The sequence below is a fragment of the Thermobia domestica genome, chromosome 11, assembly GCF_964235325.1.
Source record: "Thermobia domestica chromosome 11, izTheDome1.hap1.1, whole genome shotgun sequence".
In the NCBI taxonomy this organism is placed as follows: domain Eukaryota; kingdom Metazoa; phylum Arthropoda; class Insecta; order Zygentoma; family Lepismatidae; genus Thermobia; species Thermobia domestica.
The window spans coordinates 19071284-19090795 of NC_137464.1; the positions used below are offsets into that span (position 1 = coordinate 19071284).

The following is a 19512-nucleotide window of genomic DNA, read 5'->3' on the forward strand; positions in this document are numbered from 1 at the left end:
AAATTAACATGTTAATAACAAACAAAAAATTGGAAAGTAGTCTCCATATTGTGTACTCCCTAGCTTGCAATGTGTAGGTCGCATGGTCCTGGCAGTTTTCAGCGTCGTGAGACAGTTAGGGAGCTGTTTGAATTAAGATGTTGCATACTGCAGTCTAAAAGGCCACAAATAACGACGATCCAGCATGTTTTTCGTAGGTTATAGTGGAGAAGCAGTTCAGTCATTAAAAACAGGATGTTTAAGATTTTGCTGAAAATATTTTTTCTAAGTAGCCAAAGGTGGTTAACTCACTTGGGTTTTTCACTATAGTTAAATTAACATGCTACTTTTCGTATTGTGTATGTTACAAACCTGTAATTCCGAAGCAACATTTACTCCTCATCTTCTACTTACGAGGCACGTGGTAGAGCGCTCATATTTGATGTGAAGGGTTCCTAATTCGATCCCAGGCTGAATTTGTGGTGAACAGAATTGCATCTGTGGGCTTTCGTCCACATAATCATACGCAAAGTAACAATTTCATTTAATTTCTCTTACCACATGTTACTCTAATATCTGTACCTTTTCTGGGATACGTGAATTTTACGTTAAGTGTCGTTCCCTGATAACCAATACCGAAATAATATATGTATAATTTTGCAGTTCCTTATGCTTTTTTGTTTCTCTATGGGATCTGCTCTGAAGCACACAAAAATATGCTAATATTAGTTATTAAGGCTTATTACAAATGGATGCTGGAGTATTGCTAACCTGAACAAAGACGTACATAGTTAGTGTTCGGTATTTTGATAGGCAAGTTCGAAGTTCAATGACAAAACTTTTCGAGTTGAACATTTCAAAGATTGGGTTGAGTTCTTCCAAAGCGTTGAAACATCTTAAGGTTACGCATCGCGAAGTCTTAAACTTGATCCAGTGAATTGTTAAGTATTTTAATATAAATAGTATTGTAATAGTTTACTGGGGATATTTCCTTCTTTAGTTGGTGTATGAGTAATCCGACTAACTGCGGTGTCAATATTTATCAAAAAAAGACCAAGACCTTTGTTGAAGTTTGATTGCGCAAGTGTCACGAGAACAACAGAAGTCACGTGGTGTCACGTGAAGTTGGGAGATAATCTCTGAACTGTAGTCTTCAGTTGAACTTCTTTGTTGTGTGTTAAAAGTGCGCATTTCTCAAAGGCTACGAAATCTGTTTTTCTGATCTGAAAGTAAAAGGTAAGATATAGGCCTATAAATGTCATTTACGAAGCAATACATATCCAGAAATAAATGATAAGTCTTTTTCTGATGGGATAAAAAAAACAGAACTTCAGAGAAACATGGGTGTAACCGAACAAACGTCAGTTTGACGTTTAGAGAATAGGATTAATTTTCCAACATCAAAATATATATCAAAGCATTCATGTGCTGATACATCTTTTCAGTTAAAGTGAAAAGCAAATTAGTATGACAAAAAATAATCAAAATATAGATGGAAGAGCATATTATTTTTATCATGTGCTAAATTTAGTTACGAAATTGTTACTGAATCGTTGTCTTAGTAGGAAAAGTGCCTGGTTAGCTACATTGAAGAATGAAAAAATAGGACTTGCTACGTTTCTTTTGTAGTAACCTTCGATAAATAATTGTTTTTCAGCGTGTGCTGCAGCAGATAACTTAGATCCAATATTAGGCTTCTATAATTCTAAAGAAGTGCGGTCGTTGTGGAAAGAACTGATTTGCGTCTCTGCATGACAAAATTCAGCTTCAACACATTATATAAAGCAATTTTTCGTTCTCCTGTATTTGGTTTACTGGCCAGAACTGATTTTAGAAATTCTTTTAATACTATACCGATTAGCTATGCATGAAATTATTTTCTTGTGAATAAAGAATGCATTAGCTTCTGCATTCTGCTAAGGGACTTTTGCCCCGTGGCTCCTACGAAACACAGTCGTACGAGGATCGGTGTAGGTATTTGATGTATGGAACATATTGATGCAGATACACTTTTTAGTAGAGTTCGTTTCCATATATAGAAAGTTTCAAATACCGGCTTTTTATGTCTAGTGAGTAGATAATTACAGAATAACCAATTGATGTGATTAAAAACATCTTGTATAGCAAAATTACTGTATAACTTAAACGAGAACTTAAATAAGATAAGGCAAATCTCGGTACCAGGAATGGGAAATTGAACCTCAAACATATAACCAAGAATTTATTTTGGACAGGACTTATGACACTTTGAAACGTCAACAACGTAGCTCCCTTGTTTGCAGTATCATTATCCTAGAAATGTAAATAAGTTTTCAGATTTTAGGAGATTTTTTTTTAAATATAACTTATTCTCCTCAAAATATGAAGTCTATGAAATCCTGTGAATGTTCTTGCTGAAAGTTGTAACATTGTTGAAATGTCCTCAAGCCGTCAGCCGTCCTTTAGCTCGGCTCAAATCTAAAGCGTTGCAGGAGTGAAAAAACAACTGTGACATCTTGTGAGGAGACAGAAGAAAGCACGCGTGAAGTTTTGATAAAGTTAATAGTAGTCGGAGGTCACAGATTAGCGTAAGAATTTCTTACGAAGCATTGTGGAACGCGTGGTATGTCCGATAGCAGCAAACCGGAAATTCTTTCTCGAATACGCCTACGCAAAAGACCTAGCCTCTTGAGCAGGGCCGGTGAATTTCTGTAAAACTTTCCTCGTACAGTAACTTCAACGAACGAATGTTTGATTTTTTTTTTTTAAATATTGATTTGTCATTTTATTAAATACTACTAGTAGTGATTTTTTTTTTTTTTTTGTAGTAGCTGAATTGCATAATCACATGGAAGGATCCATATATTGTAAAGATATTAAAATCTACCCGAAATTCAACAAGAAAAATTAACCAGGAAACTTAACAAGGACAACAAGCGGACACAGCCCTGATGCTTTCGTTATGCGAGTAATATCTTGTTTATTTATTGAAGTTCAGCGTGCCTTTTCAGCAGCAAGGCTATATGGAACAAGAACGTACACACTGGCGCAAATCCCGAGGGATGAGAGGGACACCTCCCCTCCAATCTTGGAACTGGGGGGACTGTCTCCCCAATTATCCGATTTGATTTTTTTTTTAAATGCGATTGTGTCCGATTGCCACAAAGGAAAGTGAGATGAAATTGATGTCTCTCCAGAATAAGCCTCAAATCTGCCCGCCTTCCAATATTGAAGACAACTCTGCTCCCTGATCGTCCATTTAATTGTTTTTCAACTTCACAAATATTTTGAGCATCGCTTAACAACAACAACAACAACAAAAAAAAAGGAAACGGTCTTACTTGTCCCCCCCCCTCAATGTTGAAGGCAGATTTGCGCCGCTGAATGTACAGTTTAAGGTGCAATGCGAACTACAGCAATGCGTGCAAATTTCAATGTTTTCTTAGTGGAAATTGAACCCAAGGCCACGTACAGTTAGTGATATCTTCAGTCAGTATACAAGCTGAAGCATTTCTTTATATTAAACATTTACGGTCAGTTAACTAATCATCACAAATTTGAAAGTCATTTCTAATTGTATAATTAATAACAAATCAACATGGATATCCACATTTGCTTTTTATTACATACACTCAGTAGCGTAGCCAGGATGTGTTGGGGGGGGGGGCAAGTGCTGTTATAGGTACATATAGAAAAATTACAAACATCAAAGTACCAAAGTACATTGTCGGACCTCTTTGGGGGAGGCCTGGCCCCTCCGGGCCCCCCTTCCCTACGCCACTGCATACATTTGAATATTAATGCAATAATACAAGTTATTTTCCATGATATAAAGATGATTTGATTAAATTTTAATAACATTAAAATTTCATAACTATTTCAAGAGTTCGACGATTCAAGTTTCAAACTTTTACTGGATACAAACCTGAATTCTGTTGAAAAGGTTCGCGTACAAGCCTTCGGCCCAATGTATACTATACCGGTAGATTAAATATGTGCTTAATTAAACACTTTTAATTAATTGTTTACATTTAACTTTTTTGTTTGTCCACCAACGATTTCAAAACATATATTTTTTATTCAGTTATTGAAGGACTTTATTATAGGCCTATATCATATAGTAGCGACATCTATTAGCGTGACGCAGTAAGACGTTTGTCGTTTATTGTAAGGAATTCTCATTTTGCTCCTTGTTTTTGCAAAATTGCATAACATTCCAGGATAGTGTGATGACGCAGACTGACATGTTTCCCTTTTATAATTAGAAAAAAAAAACTAATAACTACTCCTAGAATTAAAATTTAAGTAAGCGAGAGTATATTTTCTAGCTCGATGGATACATACTAGTTATTTCGAATTATTTTACAAGAGAGTTTAATTTTCCAATACGGCCAGTGGTGGCTCAGTGGTAGAGCGCTCTAATCTGTTGCATTGCAGCGGGTCGATCCCATCTTGCGCCAAATGGGTTTCCTCGAGGGGGTTCTCAGTTTCCTTCCACTTTCTTCATTCCACCATTTAATTCATTACCCATCACCGTCTGTAACCCTCGTTGCATAATCGTGGAACAGACGTCTCAATCTATTTCATCTTGGGTAGGGAGTACTGAGATTAACCTCCCAGGCACCAAGCCCCGAAAGTCAACCAGCCATCAATTTTAAGTTGAAAGTGTGCAATCAGCACATCGCAAATGTCATTAGTTTTCTTGGCCGGAGTCCGCTATTGTATATTAAGGCAATTCCTGGTGCTTTTGTCAGGGCCGGTTGTACTGTATGTGCAACACGTGTATTAACATGGGCTGCAAGTTTTAGAGGACGGCAGAAAGTATACAAAATTGAAATATATATATAAAAATGTATTATTATAATACATAATTCAAAGTTAATTCATGACAAACATAGTGTAACTTCGTACGTTCTCACTGACCTACAACTCTTCTTATTAATAGTTTATTATTAATTCATTAATGCTACTATAATTATAGGGTAACGTACTTAAAATTGTAGCTTTTAAAATTTGCTCTTTCCAGGGTAGGGCGAGAGGGGCGCGGTAAATGAAACTATTGCACGGGATGGCAAATTATGTGAGGCTGATCTTGCCCGATATTGAGTGAACGTAGTACCTCTCCCAGGAATTGAACCTGGAACCACGTGCGACGACGATTTAACTACAGAGGCTAATGCTATTAGTTTATTTTGATTTTGAACATTTTTTTTTTTTTCGAAAAATACTAAAAGTCGTAAAATATAACCTTTGTTCTTGTATTCACATTCGAATCGCGGAAATACAAGGATTAGTCAACGCAATGAATAACAGGCGACTTCAGTATGACTTCATATCTTGTGCGAATCTCAAGGTCAGTAGACAAACTTTGATTTCATAGAAATAAAAGCATAATGTTATATGCGTGCTTCTTGTTTTAATTACCAGACATAAATTTAAAACATATGTACTGTCAGTTTCGTGGAACACCCGCAGAATGTATTCAGAAGTTACACATAAAGTAAAAGATATCTTAATTGAGATTTAGTAGGAAAATACGGACACCTTTTTGTAACATATGTTTACATATACGTAAGCGGTGATTCTGGGAATTCAACTGAACTTCTTTTGAAGGTAGTGCTCTCACCTTAACTCTTTGTGTAAAGAGCTGTAGTTGCAGGCCATCTTGCCAAAAGACTTGTGTTTGTTTTTGTCGATTTTAGAAGTGGGTGTTGGTTTTTGGCGTAAGCCTGTGCCAAGAAGCAAGAATAATTGCCAGGGCGTCCCACTGATTTCAGTGCGTTTTGGTTAAATACGGCGATAACGGCAAGCTTCCAGCTTTTCTTTGGACGCTTTCGCCGTACCACGGCAGAGCCCTTGCAGCAGTCTACGAAAGAAGCTGCCGGCAGCAAGACTGCAATGAAGGCACGGTTTAAGTTATACTAAAATATATAACGAACACCGACGAACGAACGAACGAAGATACCGATCAAAAGACGTGATCGCGCGCGATCGAAAAATTAGTGAATTAATACTTCAAAATGGAATCTATGCCATTAGATTTAAGTGCATTTCCTCCTGAATTTTGGTGCCAAGAGGTTAGTATGGATTGCAGTTCAGTCAGATTATTAAACTAATTTCAGATTGTACTAACTACAGTGGCTTTAAAATTAATTTCAAGGAACGTGGTTAGAATTCTTTATGGAAACATAACGTAGCGTAATCGGGATTGTTTTCAGGATTTAGTGAATGTGTGTTGTTAACAGAGTGTTCATTATATCAGCTGATAACCTACCCTAAGTTCAAAATTAAACAGATACAAACGCTGAGAACCTTTCGATACTTTATTTCAGTTTGACTTGATTGTTGTATAGTTGACTGATTAGCGTTAAGATGATGGATGACTGACACGTTTTCATTTTTGTTTGTGTTGGCGATATTGTTAATTTACGGTGATCACATATAGCTTGTCATAGCCGTTCTAAAGAAAATTTAACACATGAGAAGTATTTGAGATGTTGTTGCCACAACTATTTCATGTTAGTGATCTAAGATTAAGAATATTTGTAGAAGTCAATTGTAGTGACTTGGGATTACAATTTTTATTTATTTTTGTTGCAGCTCGTGTCTCTTGAAGGTCTGAACTCTGGTGTACCGACCCGAACGACTCCCACACTAACACCGACGACTCTACGAAACATCGAAGAAACTTTCATTGAGTTACAGTGCGAGAGCATATCACATCAAAACGAAGCAGGCTTTGTTCCACCCCTGGTTCAGCCAGTGTCGCAGGGTAAGTGCAGGATAATCCATTAAACTTTAATAATACGTCCAATAACTTTCATGTAACAGAAGTTAGAATGATTGTGGACTGCTTACATTTCGTGTATGTTGATGCGTTAAGTTATTTTTAAACATACAGTCAGGAATGCATGCCGAGTTAAAACGTGGGCGATCTAGTGATTTCGGTCTAAAATAAGAAATACTGCTCATTCAGATTTAAAGCTGGAAGAAAGATTTCAGTTGACGAAATTGTTTTTTAAAGCTAAGTATGAAAATAAGTTCTTATCGAAAATATAAGCGATGTTTATCTACGACTTTTAAATAAATCTTGCTGTTTAAGTAAATATACCTGTGATTATACTCCTAGTTTCAACCAGTAGTTAGTATAAAAAATAGGGAAAAAAAAACTGATGACCAATATTGTTTCACCATTATATTGGGAAATTCCATGGTCATTTTATTTCGCGTTAAGAAAAGTAGTCATAAGCTGATTAGAATGGAAACAAAAGGCTAAATTGTATCTATTGTTGGGCAGTTCGTCGCCTTTTGTTCTTCCGCTTATGAAACCACCTTCCGTTGCACCAGGATGTGGCTTTTTCTTGAATGACAAAGTATTTTTATATCGGTAGTAACATCAACAGTATGTGTAGAATGTCGCATCGTGGTCGTTATTTCATGTTTGTACAGTCAGAAACAATATTAAGTATAGGTTGGAACTATCATTTCTTATATATTGTAGCGGTTTCTATACTTAATGTTGTAATTAATTAATGTCTATACTTAATTAATATAAACCTATACTTAATATTATTTCTGACTGTAGAAGGTATTTGTTTTAAATATAATTTTACAGTTTTGTATTTAACTAGCATTCGCAACAGTTTTCTCTTAAATTATAAGGTCTAACCTTTTCAAATTTACATCTCAAAAACAGCTTAGATGTTTTTGTATTGAGTTTTCAAACTGAAAATGTCAGTTATTCACATCTTGGTTGTGAAAACATTCCTTGTTATTATGTTAAAAGATTCCGTCTTATTATGTTATTTCCATTTCAGCTGGTAATACGTTTATGAACGTAGATAGTAAAGGTTGGCAGGGAGGCAGTACCACTATTGCTCAAGCTCGTCCAACTGTAGTGACTGCAGGCACTACAGTTAGCACAACTACAACTTCTAACACGACTCGCAGAAATATGGGAGGAAGAAGACCAATTAAGGATGACAGGGTAAGTGTAGCATTTCGAATCAGAAAATCTGTATAAGCAATTTATATGTGCACCACAGAAGGTTGATCGGTTTATATCCGAATGCTGGTGTCGCCTATGTAGTTGCGCCAGAAACATGCAACTGGCATCATCAATAGGCTGTCTCAGCTCAAAAGTACCAGAGTGTCGTATATGTTGCTGCTAAAATGCCGCTGAAAAGTAAATTATTTGGTGAGTACAACACTCCACGCACAATTTAGGTACAACCGAATAGTGAAACTCTGTTGAGAAAATAGTGTAACCATCGCAATGACCACAGTTAAAGATATCGTGGCTAAGCAACCACAAATAGTACCCATCGAAACATTCAGCAACGAAACTGATACCGTATAGGTTATCAGCGATTAAGTCTAAGGTGCTTCGCGAACTTCGACTACCACTCAAGAAGAATACACATCCTGCTGTTGTATCACAGTAGTTTTTACTATACCCTCATCCTGTTCCTGTATCGCCATTTGCGACCCCGTAGATATGTTTTGTCAAATACATTCCTGTTCTTCATCTACTGAAGAGATATTCTGTACCTGACTACTCTGAAATTTTGCACATTTTGTACATTTAAAAACATGCCTCTTTGATTCCTCCGTTTTGCAAAAGCTTGGTCTTGCACCTTCTCTGGTTTCTTTTCGATAAAGTTATCTGATTTATGTACTGTGAGTTGTGCACTATAGGAAGAAACTTTCTTATTTGTTGCTCAGTTTGTTCAATACTTGAGGCTATTTCAATCGCTTCTTGGAATGTCAAGTACTTCGTGCTAAGCATCAGCCTTCTTGTATCATTTTTGACACCAAATACGAACTTGGGGAAAAAAAAAAAAAAAAAACTCTTAAACTATTCTATCAATCGGTATTCATGGTTGTTACTAATTTGTAGCACTTCCCGCCTTTCTCTGTATTTGCTTATCACTTATACTATTAAACAAATTAACAACTATTTGCATCCCAACACACATCAACGTGACATAATACAGAGATTAAGCGTGGCATAGCCCACTGTCAGTTGCGTCATTCGTCGCTGTCTTAACCTGCGGTGCGTACACGAGTACCGAGTTCATACACAAACTTTTCTCGCGCCACATTGCGGAACGTAAGGCAGACTGTACGAAAGATACTTGGCGGGGTCAGAATGGAAGATAGTTGCTAGACTAGATGAGGGTAACATTTGGACAATAAAGTATTGTGATAGCGCTGACAAGGAACGTACCAAGTTTGTGCCAAGAAAGTTTCCCGTTGGGAATCATAATTGTCGCCGGTTCAAGAAGGTGGGAGACGAATAACAACATGAAGGTGAACGCTGGCTACTTCTAGGAATGCATCGGAATCTCAATCTATTCGTCCTTTGTACGGAGCCCACAAGAACCAGATGAGCATTCATGTGGACAAATCTTCCAGTTATTCTGGTAGATTGTTCTTCCCTCCGATTTGGTCATGACACGAAGGAGGAAACGGGAATTCGAGTTATTTATTTTTTTCCATAGCATTAGTGTAAAAAGACCTGACAACAACCTAATAGATTTCTGCGCATTTTGATTGTTAAAATTACGTCAACAATATATCCTCAGTGACGTATGAAATTCCCATACTTGCGCTCCAGTATAGTTCGTTGCAGTGGAAATTGCGATAGACTGTAATGCTGGAGGTTCTATAGAACACAACTGGGGGTGATAGCGGCAGTACGTCTTTTCATAGGATGAGTACACATCGAAAATTGGTCGAATATAAACCAATTAACTTTTTGTATTTTAAGATTTCTTCAAAGATTTTTCCTAAATCGTGAATTGGTGCTACAGAAACACCATTATTTATATTATGGTCACATCGACACTCGTATTTGTATTTGTATTTAAAAAAAAAAAATGTAAATTTAGCAACAATTTTCAGTAGTACTGCGACTATTTACTATGAAATTTATTGAAGTTGGTTTTAGTTTGTTTAGATTTTTACAGTAAATTGGTTTTAGTTTGGAGTATTACCGTCCATTTTTAGGACCGCTTTGCATGAGATGTAAACTTAAACCTTAACTTAGGATCTAAATCAAATGCACTTCTACGGGAATAGAACTCAGGTCCCTGCATCAAAAACGAGAACTATTTAATCACGATGGAACTGTCCTTAGAATTAAAAAAATAGTGGATCGGTAGGTTTATTTGTCGGATATAAAGTAATAGAATGTGATAGTGAGAGTGTGCTTTGGTCGTTAGTACTAATAATATGTGTTGTTGAAGCGAGCCATCCTCCCTAATCTCTCTCTCTCTCACCAATTTCAATCTTGAACTATAAGTATGGCTATTAATATCAAACAAAGCATCCTGTTTTATAAAAATAGGAGTATTTAAAAAAAACTGAACTTTGCTTAAAACTGGAAGGAAGAGTCCTCTTGTTCTTGGTATTTAACTTCAGAATAGGGATCATCGGAATGGCTTCAAGAAACTGTACATTGTTTTCTGAAAATCAGATAACTTCTATGTAGTTTATATTCAATTTTTGAATGGTTATCTTGCAACACGGGGGTGCATTGACTCTTTATAGATCGCAACCAGGAAGAGTTATTTCAGAAAACTGAACAAGATTCATTAAAATCTGCTAAGTTAAAATGATCCGATCAAATCGAATGGTAGAAGCTCTTTCCAACTAATAACAGAATATGCTCTCTTATCGTTATTTATGATTGGAATATTCTATTTATTTTCCGTTATGACTTTTTTTGGTCGTTAGTACTGATGGCAGTATATAACATCTTATCGATACTGACAGTGAAAATATTCTACTTATTTTTCTGTTTTTCATACCAAAATTGTAGTAATGTAGTTACAGTAAAGTAAGTTAAAAATCTTTCTTCATTTGTTGCAGCTTTCTCCTGAAGAAGAAGAGAGACGAAGAATGAGGCGAGAAAGGAATAAATTAGCAGCAGCTCGTTGCAGAAAGAGACGAATGGATCATACCAATGCTCTTCTCTTAGTAAGTAGCAAAACGTAAACACTGGCATTTTATTCAATTCGAATATGAAGTATTAAGAGCTTTTCTATTTCAAGTGTGACCCTGCTGTCGATGGGTGTGCTCCCGGACCTCCCTCGAAAGAGGAGGGATAAATTACTTTGGCTGAGATCCTTCAGTAGTTGGGTGTAGACAGGATTGCTAGATTAACGGGCTTCGCTTTGCACTGTCATGTTAGCCATTCTAAGCAAGGTTGGCTGGTTTAAACCAGCTGTTTTTTTTTTTCTTTCTTTCTTTAAAAAAAAAGAAAAAAAAAAACTGGTTTAAACCAAACAAAGAAAGAACGAAAGTGCTTTAAATCGTGTGAACTTCATGGTGACATCTCCACATATGAAACAATCTGCATTACGTTTATGTACTTTTCACCTTTTAATCAAGGGGTCCCGTGTTCAATTCTCGGTCGACCACAACCCATCCTTCAAGTGTAAACCAAGTAGCGATTCGAGGTGTTTCTTTAAGCGAAAGTCTTCTCCGTGATAACCTGGGTATTTCATAAGGATGTTAAGCCTAAACATACGAAACGAAACCAAATTATATATTTCTACTTGCCTGAATGCCTGTTGTTTTATAAAGAAGCCAAGGTTGCTTAAATATATTGATAGAAATTGCTAAAATGTATTAACTGCCTACGTAGCTTCCAACATCAGCTTGGATTTGACTTTGTTTTAATTTTATTGAATGATATCTACATACCAAATTTGTAATTTAGTACCTCAGTTTTAGCGTAGTGATTATGATACGTTGACCTTTAAAATTTTATATACAAATACATTTAAAGTAATAACAGGATTTTCCCAATGGCTAAGGCGGGAGTATAATTGTATAATGTGTTACTTGTGTAACTGTTTATCTTTTTGTCATTCTGAAATGACTCTTGACAATTATATTAACAACTAGGCCTATGTAAAGATCAGTACAACGTACTTTTATCAGGAGTCCATCGTGAGTGAGTCGACAATCGCACTTGTGACCAATTAGTCCCGGTTTCGTGTCGAAATGGACATTTTTTCTTGGATGAAGCCGAGAAGCGGTTTGGATTCCGCTTTAAGCTTATGTGACCCCTTCCAGCATAACCTTGTTGTTGCATAGTAACACCAAAGCAAAACAAACTAATTTCTGTCCATATCTAATATAAATATATAGAGTAAATTATTTAAACCAAAAAACCTGGTTTAAATTTAAAAAAAAACGGGTTTAAACAAAACAAAACAAAAAAAAAAAAAACCTGGGTTTTTGGTTTTTTCAATAAAAACCATGGTTTTTGCGATGATTCTAAGTAGCCTACGATCTTTACTCGCCAAAACCAAACAACTGAATAACTAATTGGCAACACAGTCAAGGTAATTTACTTTCCCTAAAGCAGAGGAAGTTTTTCTCCGTAAGAGGGAGGTGGGGGTGGGGTCGAAGTATGTTTCACATATTTTCCGGGGGTACACTTGAAATAGAAAGGATCTAGGTATTAATCGTTTAGTATTTTTTTAATAGAATTATAAAATAAATATATTGACTTATTATTACAAGGATTTTTGTACACAATTCCTTTCATTTCATATTAGATCAGGAATGTTCCAAACTCCCTCTACATTTAAAATATAATATTATATTGGCTAGTATAATGTCCTTATTGGGCAATCATATAATACCTGTAAATTAACTTCATATAATTTTGAGTAAGTATTGGAAATTTTTTTACAACCGTTTATCAATTCGTTGTGCACGTATCGTAAATACAACTTGTACTAGTTTTTCTTCAACCACTTTATGCGGGGTGCGTTTCGAAAGTGTTTATCAACCAGTTAGATGTTTTTCTTCTTTTTCCCATAGTACCGCAGCCTACATAAGGCATCGGTAGCATAATTCAAGAAACATCCTAAATATCAACTGGAATATTTAAGGTTGGTAACTTCTGTACTGAGGAAAATTATCTTACTTTTCTTTTATTACTGGTGTTGGCATGTTTTATCAGAAGGACCAGTCTTAAGTCTTGCAATATTCTGGTACACATAACCTGTATTTATTACAGTACAACAAAAGCAGGTTAACATTCTAAGTATAATTCCCTGTGTTGGACTGTCTGCAGCCACATTTCTGTCAGTTCTTAGATTCCACGTCGATATCACGTCTAGGCAAAGAATTGAGGACTGTTGTTTTCACCTGCTGGTTGGTAACAAAGCATCATGGTTTCAGGAAATGCCCCATGGATCGAAAGAAGTAGTAATCCAAAAGGACAAAGCCAGGACATCAGTTATTATTTTCGTTCTTCTAGCAGAGTATGATTTTGCGTTATTCTATTGCAGTAAGGTGCGCTGCGCTTTCGGTTCACCAATGGAGGATACATGCACTCCAACAGTTCGGAATAAATTGCGACATTGATGGTACGACCATTAGGAACGAACATGAAGTAAATTACTCCCTCTAAGTTCCACCACACACACACACACAGCATGACTTGATGCTTGAAAGGCCCTATTTGATGACCGGTTCTGGAAGTTGCTGCTTGCTGAACCACTGTTTTTGCATATTCGGATTAACACCCACTTTTCGTTGCACGTGACTATCCGTTTCAGGAAACGTATATCACGCGGATTTTGCAGCAGTTGTCGGCACACATCCACCCCCTCTGGGCTGAGCTATGGTGGCACAATACAGCAGCTCCTGATAGTTTTCCCAACTTTGTGAAGGCGACCGTGTGACAGTGGATGGATTTTTCTTGAATGGCTTGTCGTATAACCTCAGAGTCTGTTCGTCTGGGGCGGCTAGACATTTTTACAACTTACACGAAATTCGTGGAACCAAGGAGTTGCTATGGTTCACTGCGCATTCCGTCTTGGCATTACAAATGTTTTGGGTTGCTGCCGCAGCGTTGTGCCCGAGTTTGAACTCACAGTAACTCTTCACGTCACGCTGAACATTCATCGTCACCAGCACTAAAATCTGAAGATACTGACAGGAGTGACCTTAGAGTTAAATACTCCGCGTGCCACAGTACCTCATTGCCAGTTTGACCTTGTATTTATGGTCGTTTATGGCGTATACAAGAGCTTGCTGTTTGGATTGTGGAAATATTGCAAGACTTTAGACTAATCCTTGTATTTAGTAGTATATATGAAGTATTAATTGTAAAGATAAGTAAATATACCTTCATCTTGATTACAGGAAACTGAGAGCTTGGAGCAAAAGAAAGAAGGTCTCCAAAACGAAATCCAACAACTACAGATGCAGAAGGAGGAACTGGAATTCTTGTTGGAAGCTCATAAGGCGTGTTGCCGGCTTAATACCTCTAGCCCTCCATCTCCACCAGATATTAAGCCCATTGTGTTCCCAATCATGGAGCCAAAGGATATGCATCTTAGGATAAAATCTGAGGCCCATAACGATGCAAACGTTCCCACAAGTGAACCCCAGCCACCGAAAAGAATGATGATGTCCGGAGGAAATGGCGCTAAACTACCTCGTCCAAATTCCCTCCCCGTTGCAGCAGCCTTCACCCCCGCTGTCCCAAAGGGCGGCTCCTCAGTGTCTGAAGTCGCCGGCGTCCCCATCACAACTCCCTCTTCAGGTATCCCTCTCAACTTCGAATCTCTGATGGAAGGCGGCACAGGATTAACACCCGTCTCTACATCTACAGGACTAACGCCAGTTATTACAGGACTCACCCCCATCATCCCCTCGTGCTCAAGCCAACAGCGGAACTCCAGTAGCGATCTCTCCAGCCCAGATTCAGTTCCCCCAAAATTGGTTTCCTTGTGATAGCATAGTAAGGCCTCTGTTAGAGGGCAGGCCAGGAATGTTGTGCAAAAATGTCAAATTGAATTCCGGACTGAGTCGGCCTGAAGGGAAACGAGCTGAAAGTGCACAGTTGACGACGTTGTGATTTATGTACAAGTATTGAAACCAAAGTGGCCTCAATTTTGGTATTTCCTCAAAGTTCTCAACTTTTATTCACCTCAGTACTGAGGAGCTCAACTCTGAAGAAAAATTGCTTTTAGCCAGGAAAATGCCTTTTCATATAAATAAAATGTATTTCATAAATATTGTAAAGTATCCTTAATTTATATACAGCAATATTATATAGCTATGCAAATATTCCATCCATGCTTTTTTCATCAAAATAAGCTATTTTTTATGATCAGTGTTTTCTAGATATTTGTTAGGAACATGCATTTTTCTATGTTTGTATGTATGTTTTCTGTGTGTGTTTGCGTGTATGTGAGAGTGCACAGTCACGTATTAGCACTTAAATATGAATGCAGTTTTTCATATTTTTCCTATCGAGGCAATATGGCTTTAGAAGCCTGCAATCATGTGGCAGGCCTACATGGCTGTACATATTATAAGAGATTATATTTATTTTTTAGTTAGATGTTAGGGCAGTTAATATGGTTTATTTTTCTTCTAATTATATTTAAATAAAACTAAACTTTACAGTTCTGAAGAAAGACGTTTCCTTCAGTGTTATTCTAATTTTAAACCATATTACACTGGCCAAACATCTAACAGCATAGATCTTCGTATTATATACTATTTTCATACAAGAAATATTTGTGTGTGTGTCTAGTGACTACCTATTTGTAAAGGTATGAATGAATTTGCTAGTCTCAAATCCCTGTACTTAAAAATCTGTTTTCTTTTTTTTTTTAATTTATGAAGTAAAAAACTAAGTAATTGAATCATTTTCTGTCTTCCGAATTAGGAACAAAACTAACTGCATTGTGATCTTTTTTTATTTTCAAATGAATTGAGCAGTGTAGTTGTGCTATGTATTTGTGACATTTTGTGATACAAATATATCTATATAATAAGTTTAAAACTAGTATTTATTTTACCCTGAAACAGATTATATAAATATTGATGTAGGTATACGTATAGCACGACCTTTTGTAAGTAGTTTGTAGTACATTATCTGTCCATGAAATGAAAACTGTAGTTACCCAGGGTGTCTATCGGTCACGAAAGTCATGAAAAGTCACGAAATCAGAAAACGGTAATGAAAGTCAAGAAATTTAGCTTTTGGGTCACGAATTTTTTTTATCTGTTCAAATATAAGTACAGACAAGAAAAATTTGTTCTATAAAACGTCAAAATTCACCACCAAAAATGTCTTTGAGCTTTACATGCTACCAAATCGCAAGCAAAGCATGCTTCTATCGCATGCGTGAAAGTTCGGCCTAATTCGCACCCAAATTTGCTCTTGAGAACGGTACGAAATGTTATGGTTTAGTAAAGAAAAGGCCATGAGAATGTCACAAAATTTCATTTTGGAATTTTAGTAGACACCCTGTTACCGCATTACAGCATAGTCAAATCAATACCACCAATAAAGTACCTTTTCTGAAATGTTTCGAAATATATAGTACAATAAAGCGTGATAACGTGAATAATCACTTTAAAAAATTATACAAGGAAGTAACAGATCATTTAGCATATACTAAAACTAAATTATTTTCTATTTCAAATGTGCCTCGTCTGGCGCTTCTGTCGATTTGTGTTTTCCTGTACCTCCCTCGAAAGAGGAGAGACAAGTTGCTGGGGCCGAGATCTTTTCAATTGTTGGATGCGGAAGCGTTGCTACAATGAATTATTTCACGGACTTTGCTGTACTCTCTTCTTAGCCGATTGAATGACAAATTGGCAACACAGCTGAGGTTATTCACTTCTTTTCTCTCTAAGTAGAGGGAGGGTCTCCTCCGTCAGAGGTTGGCGGGGGTGGGGTCGAAATATGTTTTGCATATTTTCCAAAGGCACACCTGAAATAGACAGGCTCTAGATCACAGAATGTTCAGCAAATCGATTTGTCGAATAAAACCAGACTAAATAAAAAAAATGAATTGTAGGCGTTCTGGATACACCTCATATGAACACAATTTTCAGATCAATTTTCGAGAAAACTGCAGTATTAGATTTTTAGTGACTAATAAACTGGTATACTTTTGGGTTTGGGAAAATTTTTAAAATTTTAAATGGTTCTGATATATTGAACAATGTGGTCTCTGCTGCGAACGGACAAACAGAAAAAAAAAAAAAATTAAATCTTGAAATATAAATGCGTAAATTATTTTTTAACGATTACAAGACTTAACCGTAGTTTGTAAAGGAAATACGAACGTAATTCGTGCAAAAATCTCAAGCATTGTCTGGCATTTACCTCGTTATTTCTAATATACTCATAAAGAGTGGCAGTTGCGCAAAATAAACACCGAAAACTGAAGATGAAGTCAGTAATTTACCAAAAGCTCACATTAAATGCTTTAATCTATAAAGGATTTTGAATAGTACTTATTATTAAGATTTCGAAGTATCAATAACCAAAGCACATCAAAACTAAGATAATACGAATTTCAGAAAAAAAACTTTCCTGGTACTTGATAAAACTGTCACCATACATGACAGTTCACTTCTAATTGAACGATATCGTAAAATCAGTATTTTAAGGTTGTCCACTGTATCCACAGATTATCTGAGGCCTGAAAACTATCATTCAACATCTATTGATGTGATCAGGATCACCCACGCCAAACCCTGAAAGTCACAGCAACATCAACTATGCTCTCCATGTAGGTTCTTTTAGTCAAGAAGGAAATTTCCGGTGAGAAGTGGTAAATTCCTTATCTTACAGATGAGCTTTATTCCACGATAAGAATAATTTGACTTAAATTTAGAGTCGTCAGACGTCCAGTTTTACAGGAGCAATATTGAGGTTGTCCTTGTATGGGTTACGTTTTTTTAGAAATAAGGATTCTTTTCAAGGATGAATTCTATGAAGAGTATTCTTTGGTTAAGAAAATAATATCACCCGAGAAGCTACAGTAAATTACATCAGATGATCTATCCCTGAGTGGAGATCGGCCAAAGGATTTTTCTTGGTGTTACAATGATTGCATCTCCCCCCCCCCCGCAAAAAAAAAAAAAAAAAAAAAAAAAAAAAAACCTGCAGCGATCACAGAATTATTAGCCTTATTTCCCACACTGGAAAAATAATTGTGCGCATACTGAACAGACGACTGGAAAATAAGATAGAAGAGATGTTGGAGGAAGATCAATTCGGATTCCGGAAAGGAAACTGTCATTGGGTTGATGAGAATTATGTCAGAACGACTTCTGGACGTAAAGGAAGAGTTGTGTTTGTGCTTTATAGACTTGCAAAAAGCTTTTGACAGCGTCAACTGGACGAAACTAATGCAAATGCTTAAAGAAATTGGGATCAACTGAAGAGACCGACGACTCATTTGCAACCGGTACATAGGACGAAGAGGCGAGTTGCGCTTGAATGAAGGAGAAACCAACAGTGTGCAGATGGGAAGAGGAGTCAGACAAGGATGTAGTATGTTGCTCCAATTATTTAACATTTATAGTGAATGGTTAATGAAGAAAGCATTAATGGGAATTGGAGATTTCAAGATTGGAGGGCAGATCATTAACAAAGTATGTAGATGATACGGTTATTATAGCTCAAACCGAAGAACTACAGGAGATGATTGACAGAATAGTTGACACTGGGAAACTATAAAGAATGGAAATAAACATCGAAAAATCGAAAGTCATGAGAATATCCCGTGGAAATGCGCCCTTACGGGTCACAGTAGAACAAAGAGCACTTGAAGAGGTCGACCATTTTAAATATCTGGGAAGTGTTTTGACGAAAGACGCGTACTGCACCAGAGAGATCAGGTCGAGAATTGCCATAGCCAAAGAAGAATTCAACAAGGAAAGGTCACTCTTTAGTAGCAGCCTTAATATTGGCCTAAGGGAGAAATTGGTCAAATGCTATATATGTGGAGCATTATAACTACTGGTCTTTACTCGTCAAGTCCAATTTTAAGATGACTGCTGACAATTAACAGACGTTCAAAATATTGACAATTGAGTGAACACCTACTCGCTGTACTGACTTGGGAATGTAGATCAGACGAAAGAACAACAGTCTCCTGCATGAGTTGACAATTAAAACAAGAGATATTCAAAAGAACGTAAACGCCTAAAATTGAAAAAAACGAAAATGGCGGCAGCCACTGCGTCGCCATGGGATGTTGTAAGAAATAATTAATTGTGGTTTTGAAATACCCTGATATAGGTTAAACATTCATGAAAAAATTAGATTTTTTGAAAAGGTCGAGCGGCAATTTTTCTTCTTTCTTGATTACTTTGCATGGATTGACCCTCAGTTATTCTATTAGAAGGCCTAACATCTCTTCAGTTTCCAATATTGAAGCTATGAACGGCCATTTTGAGTACGATGTCAATTTAATCACGTAGTAGAAGGGCATTATTTACCTTTATTTCTTGATTTTCCTTCTACATCTGTTTATCTATCTATCTATATATATATAAACCTTGTTTCCACCGTCAACGATAAGGAACTTTCCGTGACAAAGACAAGACTAGTTTTCATATCAAAACTGTGATAACTAACTAAAGAATAGGTGTTCGCTACTGTTCGAGAATTCAGTTCGTGTATTTGACAACAATCAAGCAATTAATGCTGAGATTTGTTTGATCATTTGCTTTAGTCCTGTCCATGTGACAAACTAATGCGAC

The 19512-nt window shown here is 36.6% G+C and overlaps 1 protein-coding gene across 3 annotated transcripts in view; it reads left to right on the forward strand.

Annotated features, from left to right (window-relative positions):
• The window catches only part of kay (transcription factor kayak), a 55940-nt gene extending 40153 nt beyond the window's left edge, over positions 1-15787 (forward strand). For 2 of the 3 annotated variants that reach the window (XM_081730167.1, XM_081730169.1), the window contains exons 2-5: positions 6559-6730; positions 7776-7945; positions 10834-10941; positions 14134-15787. In XM_081730167.1, the coding sequence (XP_081586293.1) occupies positions 6559-6730; positions 7776-7945; positions 10834-10941; positions 14134-14727 (1044 nt within the window). In that variant the 3' untranslated portion in view covers positions 14728-15787. Of the gene's footprint in view, positions 1-5762; positions 6036-6558; positions 6731-7775; positions 7946-10833; positions 10942-14133 lie in introns of those variants that run through there. The other variant, XM_081730170.1, reaches the window with a different exon arrangement.
• Positions 15788-19512: the final 3725 nt, after the last annotated feature.